Source organism: Tachysurus vachellii, chromosome 1 (genome assembly GCF_030014155.1).
Source record: "Tachysurus vachellii isolate PV-2020 chromosome 1, HZAU_Pvac_v1, whole genome shotgun sequence".
Taxonomy (NCBI): Eukaryota; Metazoa; Chordata; class Actinopteri; order Siluriformes; family Bagridae; genus Tachysurus; species Tachysurus vachellii.
Window position 1 is genome coordinate 10,008,734 of NC_083460.1, and position 10,542 is coordinate 10,019,275.

The 10,542-nt window shown below is 37.4% G+C and overlaps 1 protein-coding gene across 2 annotated transcripts in view; it reads left to right on the forward strand.

Moving 5' to 3' along the window:
• gbp2 (guanylate binding protein 2) overlaps window positions 1-10,542 on the forward strand; it is a 43,074-nt gene extending 32,532 nt beyond the window's left edge. Inside the window, exons 1-11 of one of the 2 annotated variants that reach the window (XM_060871515.1) lie at window positions 631-780; window positions 1,945-2,131; window positions 3,161-3,288; window positions 4,350-4,459; window positions 4,551-4,744; window positions 5,120-5,362; window positions 5,491-5,768; window positions 5,920-6,132; window positions 6,224-6,326; window positions 7,631-7,824; window positions 9,137-10,542. In XM_060871515.1, the coding sequence (XP_060727498.1) occupies window positions 1,945-2,131; window positions 3,161-3,288; window positions 4,350-4,459; window positions 4,551-4,744; window positions 5,120-5,362; window positions 5,491-5,768; window positions 5,920-6,132; window positions 6,224-6,326; window positions 7,631-7,824; window positions 9,137-9,358 (1,872 nt within the window). In that variant the 5' untranslated portion in view covers window positions 631-780 and the 3' untranslated portion in view covers window positions 9,359-10,542. Of the gene's footprint in view, window positions 1-630; window positions 781-1,944; window positions 2,132-3,160; window positions 3,289-4,349; window positions 4,460-4,550; window positions 4,745-5,119; window positions 5,363-5,490; window positions 5,769-5,919; window positions 6,133-6,223; window positions 6,327-7,630; window positions 7,825-9,136 lie in introns of those variants that run through there. The other variant, XM_060871522.1, reaches the window with a different exon arrangement.

A 10,542-nucleotide genomic window follows, 5' to 3' on the forward strand; every position in this document is an offset into this window, starting at 1 on the left:
TATAATAATTATTGTAGGTATAATATAATAATTGTGATTAAATTAAATAGCAATAATTGTTGAATTAAACAAATATATTGTTATTATTAATACTTGTCTTGTTAATAAGTTAAAACATAAATTGTTTAAAAGGCATGCTTGTTGAAATAACATGTATTACAGAATGCGTGTGTTTGGAGAAATAAGCATTGTGTGTTAATCTTTCACTTTTATGGAAGTCTACAAAGAATTTAATATTAATTAAAAATATTTTCTTGTTAAAAAAACAGAATATTATCTTGCTTTTGGAAAAATAAGGTGAAATACAGTGAGTGCACTACAACCCCCTCCTTTTTTTTTCTCTTTCCCCCTTTTTCCCCCTTTTTCCTTCTTTTCTTTCCCCCTCCAGGCAGTCCCTTTTGCCCTGGCTCTATTGTTTGCCACCATGCATTAACCTGCAAAACTAAAGCGTTTCTTTGAGAAATTTGGATTTGAATTTTGGATTTTTTTTTTATTTTTCCTCTTTTAACATAAAACTCTTTATATCATGCGTACAAATTGTTCTATAATTGTTAGAAATGTGCGCACTTAACCATTAACCCATATTAACTAACCAAGTCTGCACTTTCACTTTCACTAGCGTTAGTGAGCAGCCAGCATTATATAACGACCGTGTTTAAGACACAAGCGTTCAGTTCGTGTTAACATCTGAAACTAGCTTGAAGCTTTCACTTTACAGCGGGATAAAAAAGCCGCTACGTTTTAGCATCATCTAACTATTAATCTGTTCCCTCTGCCAAGGTAAGTGCGTCAAATGAGTTATTATTATAAGCATTAAAAAAAGCGGTTGTATTATTTTACTACTCTGATCAGTGTTTATATGCTTTTATTCCACTATAAAATATGCTGATGTAGATGCAGTGGTACTGAATTTGCACATTTCTTGCATGTACACTGGTTTCTGTGAAGTCTGTAAGATAAATCCTAGATAAAAACCTATTGAAACCTGTTGAGGTCTGTTTAGCAGTGTATGGGGTCTAAAGCAGGTAAACACATACAGCACATACACCTTCATTAGTGACAATGCGTTTCTTTTTCTGCTTTATTTTGACATCCTTTTTTTTTTCAGTATACATTTTTAACATACGTTCATTTAACCCAAATTTCTGGGTTGTTTTTTTCTACATGGTCGCTGTGGTATTGTCTTTTCTAAAAAAAAATATAAAATAAGAAGATGTATATATTCTTACTGGACAGACAACTACAATTTGTACATTTTATTTTAATACATTTAATATGTTCTCCCTACGACATTGGGGGTGTAGGTTTGTATTAGACAGTAAGGGACCGTATAAAAAGTGCATGTAAGATTCTAGTTTCCTCAAAAGGGAACTACACCAGGTTACCTATGCAGAATGAGACGCTGCATCACTGGCCATGCTCCAGGGGTCCTCTCGCGCTTCCTTCAGACAAATAGAAGCTGGAGTAATGTGACGTAGATGCCCTTATATGTACTTACTGGCGCATAATCACTTCATCACATGTCCTTCCCTAGCCATTAAATTGGCGTGTGTGAACACAGAGCTTCAGACACAACTTCCTCACAGAAGCATTCCTATAGCGTCAGCCCTGACGCAGTGTCTCGTTCCCTTCCCAGGGAACCGGGTTACATACGTAACCTGGTATGGTTTTATTTGTTTATCACTTTTCTTGATTATAAATAATGTCAGTTTCTGCAATCGTATGCATTCATTTGGAGTGAAGAAACCAGGAGCTCCTTAGCAACTCATAAATTAGCATGACATCTTAAAGTTCATTATAGATTTAACACTAACTCCTACATGACAGAGCCTTCAAATGTTATACAGTATGAAGGAGATACAGAATTTGTAGAATGTAATTAGCTTTTCCTTGGTGTAGTATTAGAAAGAAAATTATGTTCTGTTGTGTTTTTGTGATGATCAGATGTTCAAAGCCATGGATGCACCAGTATGTTTGATTAGCAGCGATTCTAAAGGACAACTATGCGTTGCAAAGGAAGCTAAACAAATACTGGATGAGATCATTCAGCCAGTTGTTGTAGTGTCTGTAGTGGGGCTGTACCGTACGGGGAAGTCTTACCTCATGAACCGCCTAGCAGGACACCAAACAGGTAAGAATCAACATGGGAAATATATAAATATATAATATTATCTCACTAGCAATCTAAGTTAATTTAACACTGCTAAGTTGCCAGAATCCAGACAGTTACTCTTTAATGTGTTTATGCAAAAATGAAGTTATACATTAGACATGTTCTAAGCACTGCAAAAATGCTTTAACTCCCAGATCTCCCGGATCCCTGGTTTGATCCTGAGCTCAGGTTACTGTCTGCGTGGAATTTTACGTTTTCCTATCTCTTATGGGTTTCCTTTATGTTTCTTCTCTCCTGATACATATCAGTAGTTGGATTGGCTATGCTAAATTGCCTCTTGTTTTGTCTGAATAGTGTTATGCAATGGCCTAGGAGCCCTTCCATGGTGCATTGGCATCTCACATCCACTGTTTCCAGAATAGGATCTAGATTCAATTTCAACCCTGACCAGAAAAAAGCAGTTTCTGAAGATGACTGACTGAATAAATCAATATCTACTATATGGCCAAAGGATTGTATAAACCTGCCCATCACATCTATATTTAGGTCTTTCCCAGACTGTTGCCACAAAGTTGTAAGCATGCAATTTTATAGGATGTTTTGGTATGCTTTCCAACTAGAACAAAGGGGGACAATGCCTCTTGTGCACAAAGTGAGGCCCATGTTTACCAAGGTTGCAGCACAGGCACCACAGACCTCATATTAATCTTTAAAGATTCAAATAATCAACAATTTTTAGGTAGTTTTTTTTTTATTTTTTCTAGACATCTGCCAAAAAAAGCTTTTTATATTATTTAGAATTCTAAGTATTAGAGCACATTATCTAACAGAGAGATTAAGAAAAATAGCTTGAAACTTGAAATTTTCTAAATTGAAAATTGGGTTATAACAGTCTAGATTATGGTTTCTCAACCGGATTGTATTTAAAGCATTTTATCCAAATAAAGTGTTATTACAGATTGTATGGAGGTCTTCATAATAAAGTTTAATTTTATTATATTTAAACTTAGTGAATAATATTACAGGAGAGTTTTATTAATGTTTCAGGCTTTGCTCTGGGCAGCACCATAGAGTCAAAAACTAAAGGCATCTGGATGTGGTGCGTTCCACACCCCAATAAACCAGGACACATTCTGGTGCTGCTTGACACTGAGGGACTTGGGGATGTGCATAAGGTATGGACAATGTACTGAGCACAGTACCGAAAACATCACCTGTGACAACACTGTTTATGAAACTGGACTTAGCAATTAGTGGACATTCAAGTTTGGGCAACTGGTTTTTGGACTTGTGAACAAGTTGGTGGGAGAGAGAGTGAAGGAAAAAGCAGATGCTTAGACAAGTTATTGCCCTCAAATGTTCCCTCTATCAGCTTAAATTTTTTTCTAAATATAAAAGCTGGTGGCCACCATTCCTGTCATGAGTCGACTGAAGAATTGCTCCAGTACCACCAGCTTATTACCTGTTCCATGTCCCAGTCCTTTGCCATCAACCACCATTGACAGGAGCCTTATAACTGCTGTGTGTAAACAAAGGGATGGCTGATTTCAGGGAGCTGCAATGACCAGCAACATCACTGATGCTCTTTGGGTGTCTGGCTGACACACTGCAGCTGGGTTCCTGCATCAGTGTAGAGCCTAGTGCATGAAAGTGTGGAGAACGTCTTTGGAGACAGGTGGACTTTTAGTTCACCTCTGGTTTATTCCGACAGCACGTTCAAAACTCAGCCAAAACGGCCCCATCCTGGACTTGCAGCTTTCAAGGTCATGCTCTTTAGTGTGTGCGCGTGTGTGCGTGTGCGCGTGTGTGCGTGTGTGTGTGAGCATGCTTGATTGCTACACTGGCATGTAGCATGTTGATAGACTTTTACCCAACAAGATTCAGTCGGAAGAAAAAGGTGATTCGACAATGTAGTTTAGGGATGTGCAGAACATTTATTTTTATTTTTTGTTTTCTTTCCCAAATACATTGTATTTTCACAGTCACAGTTGGAAAAAAGAGCTAACCTGATTTATCTTATATAGTTTTTTTTACAACTTAAAAACCTGTCATTTTAACAGGATTGAGGGAATTTCATATATTCTTTTGTGTGTGTGTGTGTGTTTAATACAGTAAGGCTTCTTTTTCAATTAAGATCAAATGGAAGGTGTACCAAAATGAGAAGGATTTAATGATTTCTTGTATTGATGATTTAGCAGAAAGGATAGTCTTAAAGGATGTTTTAATGACGTTTCAGGGTGATGAGAAGCATGACACATGGATCTTCTGCCTGGCTCTCTTGCTCAGCAGCACTCTGGTCTACAACAGCCTTTCGGTTATAGACAACAATGCACTTGAGAAGCTACAGTATCCTTTACTAAATAGCATAGACCATGTACAGTACACTAACACAAGATACACATGATGGTTATGTTTTCTTGAACACTAATCCCTGCAGCTATGTGACAGAACTCACTGAGCACATCAGAGTGAAAGCACAGAGAGGTGGTGACGATGACGAGTCAGCAGAGTTCATGAGAGTTTTCCCTTCTTTCATCTGGTCTGTGCGAGACTTCACGCTGAAGTTGGAAAAGGACGGCAAGGTCATCACAGCTGATGAATATCTGGAAAGTGCTTTGGAACTTAAACCGGGTGAGCAATGACAAGTGCTGTGGTGAATAAATATCCCTGCATTTATGGAGTAAAGGATGTTTTCTGTTTTTTTGTGTTTTTAATGAAATTTTTACAGTAACTGTCATTCAAATAACAAGGCTTAAAGTTCACTTTGGTGTGATCTTTTTACAATTACTTATTAAACTAACCATTAACATCAAATCACAGCAGAGCTTCAAATTTTTTATTGCAAAGGCTCACAATGGAGTTGAGCATTTTATGTTTGTAAAATGTGTTACCGTTTATATTTTTAGTTAATTCTGTCTTAATGACTAAATATAAGATTAAAATGACAAATACAAATGTACAGTCTATACATTTTAAACTGTTTTATATTCCTTTTTAAATTTCTAGGTAATTCCCCTGCGGTTGAGAAGTTCAACCTCCCCAGGCGCTGTCTGCGTCACTTTTTTGCAGAACGACGGTGTTTTGTATTTCCACGGCCAGCTAAAGATGATGATCTGTCAAGAATGGAGGAGTTATCTGAAACGGATCTTGATGCAAGGTTCCTGCAGCGTGCTGATGACTTCTGCTCCTATGTGTTTAACAATGCCAAACCAAAAACCTTAACAGGGGGGCGAATTCTCATTGGCAGTGGTCAGTGTTCACCCATTACAGCAGCACTGGAATGATTATGATAATAATTGTAATAAAATCAATATCTGGTTAAACATGGCAAAGATTGCTTTTTTTTAAATGCGAGGATGTTTTGTTTCTTATGTCAGCCCTGGCATGTCTGGCAGAGGTGTATGTGGGGGCAATTCGTAATGGTGAGGTTCCTTGTCTGGAGAATGCAGTGGTGTCTTTGGCCCAGATCCAGAATGAGCGGGCAGTGGAACAGGCCTTGCAGGTCTACCAGAGTTCCATTTATGAGAAGGTGTGCTTTCCACTTGCCTCATCTGAGCTATCTGATATCCACATAAATGCAGAGAAGGCAGCGATCGACGCCTTCATCAGCACTTCCTTCAATGACACTGAGCAAAAAGCACAGATGAAGCTTATGGTAACCTGCAAACACAAAATATACACAAATCCACAGAGAAATCAAATCAGTCTCTTTAATTATACAAAAAAATGCATTTATATTAGTTTACTATCACAGACAATCTCTCTCTCTCTCTCTCTCTCTCTCTCTCTCTCTCCCCCCCTTTAAGGAAGAGATCCAGACTTTGTATAAGGAGCTGTGTGGTCAGAATCAACAGGAGTGTTTGAATGTTTGTAAGGTGACGCTGACCGAGATATTTTCTCCACTAGATGAGGATATTAATGACGGCACATTTATGCTCCCTGGAGGATACAAAGCATACCGTGATAAACTCCAGAGCTTAACAAATGAATACAAAGCACGCACACACAAACAGTTGATGGTATGATGGCTAAAAACTTTTCTTTTGACTTCATTTTCTTCTTTCTTTTGTACATAGATGAAAATACATGTGCTTGTGTGTGTTTTTACAGAGTGAGGAAGTGTTGAGTGAGTATCTGAAGGAGAAGGATCAGTTTGGAAAGACTATTCTTTTAAGTGATCAGTGCCTCACTGAAGCAGAGAGAAACAAGGAAGGTAAGTGTGTATATAAAGCAGCAGTTTGGATCAGCAAGTGCTGTCTATTACAATTTGTACCATTAAAATTTTAAAGGGCATCACAAGACAATAATATCTAAACCAGCACGTTGTGTTGTTACCAAATTACCCCAATAATGAAACAATTAATTACTCAATATATGTTAGCTAGAGGTTTGGTTAATAGAACCAGCTAAGATTTTTAATGATTAGACACAAATGTTCAGCAACAGATAAATTCTTAACATTAGCTAATGCATTGTATTGCAACTTATTATTAATTTTGCTTGGTTGATAAACACTGTAATGAACCAACAAGTGACAGGAAAGCAGGAGAGTGACACTACAGGGGACAATCAAATTATAACCGGGGACAGTGCCTGTGTGTGTGTGTGTGTGTGTGTGTGTGTGTGTGTGTGTGTGTGTGTGTGGTGCATATATATATAGTAATATATAGTATATATATGCACCACACACACACACACACACACACACATGCGTGTATGTATGTATATATGTGTGTGTGTATACACACACATATATATATATGCGTATATATTTATATAAAAAAAAATATATATATATATATTTGGGGGCACGGTGGCTTAGTGGTTAGGGGTCGGGGTCGGGGTTCGATTCCCGCCTCCACCTGTGGAGTTTGCATGTTCTCCCCGTGCCTCGGGGGTTTCCTCCGGGTACTCCGGTTTCCTTCCCCGGTCCAAAGACATGCATGGTAGGTTGATTGGCATGAAGCAAGGATTACCCATGATATAAGAAAATCAGGACTGTCATTAGACTGTTATCAGTTAGAACACTAACTAAAATTAGGCAACAATTACCTATTGTAATATAATGGGAAATAATGTTATACAGTATGTTTACTAATATATACCTATATATTTCAGCAATATATTTTAAGTGTACTGATATATACTCAGGGACACGGTGGCTTAGTGGTTAGCACGTTCGCCTCACACCTCCAGGGTTGGGGGTTCGATTCCTGCCTCCACCTTGTGTGTGTGGAGTTTGCATGTTCTCCCCGTGCCTCGGGGGTTTCCTCCGGGTACTCCGGTTTCCTCCTTGGCATCTCTGGAAAATTGTCCCTAGTGTGTGATTGTGTGAGTGAATGAGTGTGTGTGTGTGCCCTGTGATGGGTTGGCACTCCGTCCAGGGTGTATCCTGCCTTGATGCCCGATGACGCCTGAGATAGGCACAGGCTCCCCGTGACCCGAGGTAGTTCGGATAAGCGGTAGAAGATGAATGAATGAATGAATGATATATATATTTGTTTATGCATTTCTCAGTGAGCCTTTTGCAAAAGGCGCTTCTAGAGCAGAAGAATAAATCTTTAGAGGAGATGAATCAGATTCAAGAGCAGGTGTTCAAGGACCAACAGAAGACCTATGAGCAGAATGTGGCCCAGCTGTTGGAACGCATGAAGCAAGAGAGCGAGAGAGCAAAGGCGGATAATGAACGAGTACTGGAGGCAAAACTTAAAGTAAGAAGTGACAGCACTACATTTATTCATACAGTATACATCCATATCGTATTACAGTAACTAATCAGCAGTGTTATATTGCACACAGCAGGGAAGATCACAAAGCAATGGGATTTTATTCATTTATCCACAATAGTTTTTCTTGTCACAGTTACTGCAGATATTTGACAGATCTCTTGGCAGATCTTGTGCCAGCTTTATGTTGCCTTCATGAATATCTTCAGGAATAATCCTCATATTTAGATAGAAATTACGTTCCCAGATGATTCCTGTATTGTGTGTAAGGTGGGAAAATAAAAAAAAATACCTCTTTCAAACAGGGCACCAACATTTACAGGTTTATAGAATTTATTTATGGTTTATAGGTAAGCATTATAGTTATTGTAACGTGTGGGGATCAAACATGGATCCTCACAGTAATCACAATCACTCACATGCAGAGAATCAGACTCAAATGTAGTATCAAAAGAAGCTCTGCTTTAATTAACAAAAGTAAATTAAAGAACAAAAGTAAGCATGGGACAAATACAACATGATTAATAAAACAAAACAAAATCATAGAAACCTTAAAACACATCCAACAGTACCATGCAAACATAAACAATGTCTGACCACCATAAAGCCTAAATGACAAGCTTACATAGAGTCGTGCATCAAGGGAAAATAAGGGACAGCTGAATAAACAGGAAAACATTAGAAAAGGGTGTAGCACTGCCTGCATGGGAATCAACACAATAATACATAAACAAACCGTTAAATAAATCATCCCCCTCAAGTGATCTGGCCAGAAACTGTCCCAATAACTCCTGACAGTTATGATGACCTTTTGGTGGTTTAGATCTGTTTATCAAGATTGTGCTGAACATCTAAACATAGTGTGGTGTCGGGTTGAAGGTCCTGCTTTAGCATCAGTTAAATCTTGTCCTTAGTTGATCAGCTTGTACAGGGATTGTGGGTTAAGTTCTTTGAGGCTAGAGTAATATAAAGTCAAGGTAATAGAACATAACAGAACATCATCAATTAAGATGCATCCAGATGAATAATACACTAATTTTTAATTACACTCTGTCTTACTATGTCATAGTAACAGTTGCATGGCTTTGAGACAAATGGAAAATGATGAGCAGAAATGTTCTTTTCCGTTATTTTCTGAGTCTCCTTGTTGCTTTGGTCTATAACATCATCTGCTTTTATATACTCAGTGTAAGGTTGAAGTGAATTTAGAGGCCACATGTCTAGCTGTGTGTGTGTGTGTGTGTGTGTGTGTGTGTGTGTGTGTGTGTGTGTGTGTGTGTGTGTGTGTGTGTTGCAGGAACAAAAGGCTCTGTTGGAAGAAGGGTTTAAGGACAGAGCGGATCGGATGAATAGAGAGATTGAAAGTCTGAAAGGAGAGATGAAGACAGAGGACGAGTCAAAGCGCTCTACACTCAGTAAAGTAGTGGATACTCTGGGCACTGCAGCAACCATGTTCGTGCCTGGAATCATCCCTAAAGCGGTCGGTTTTGTTGCATCGCTCTTCTCACGATTATTTTGATCAATGCTTCCTCTCTTCCTTAGATTTTAGTTATAGTTGCATACTGTAGGGCAAGCATTTCTTATTTTTTGCTATGTTAAACTTTACAGTAAAAAAAAACTATAATCCCAGGGTGAAGGTTGCACATTGGAATATCAATCAAATAACAAACCCAGAAGTGGTGAAGATTTCTGTTTCAGGCACCATGACTAATAAGGTAATTTGCTGAGATAGAGATGTATGATATGCATAATGCTGACTGCCTTTAATTTCTTTTTATTATTATTCTTTTAAATTCTTTTTTCTTTTATCAAGATATGTAGTCTCTTCTAACCATATGTTGATGACGATTATAATATATTGGATTAAACCTGATGATAATGATATAATGTTAATAATGAGTAACTTACACTTTATTAGACCACAATCTGCAAAATGTACTTCAGCAGTGTGATAATGCTAATATTTAGGTAGAAGTAATGATTGTATACAGTCAGAATTGTTTTTTCTTTTTCCTAATACCTTGTTAATTCTGTACTTCTGTGCTGTGCCATTGAAAATCTAAATCCTGTGCCATTACTATATAAATACTATATCACTATATTATAATGAATTTTTAGTCTTACTCAACTCGAAGGCTCCGAAATCCATCATAGCCATCTTTATATAGTTTATTGATATTTCATTTTAATAATTGAACATTAATTTAATTGTACATTAATTGAATACTTGAAATGAAACCCCCATTACTTGACCCTGCATGAAGTATTTACTATGTTTGCATATATTACAGCATGTTTTATTGTACTATTAGTACATTACATAATATACTGTTGTATTCTATTAATAATGTTAAGAGTGGGGAAATCATAAACCCTCAAAATACTCTTATTTGTTTGTCATGATTGCATGTGTTTTGAATCTCATACAAAATGCACTGTATGTGTGTGTTTAAGCATAATCTATCTCAAGGATCTTAGGAATTGGAAACGGAGATTATGGTGACAAGCTGTTCATCCACAATTCCATTCATCCACTATGTTTATGGTCATTTTGCTGCTGATATGTTTTGTTCCAAACTGTTAATTTTGTTTTAGAACAATACAGAATGCAAAACTGTTAATAATTACAAAATTTAAGCAGGAAAGTAATACATGCATAAACAAACAAACATATTTAGGGAATAAATAATCACACATCTCTGA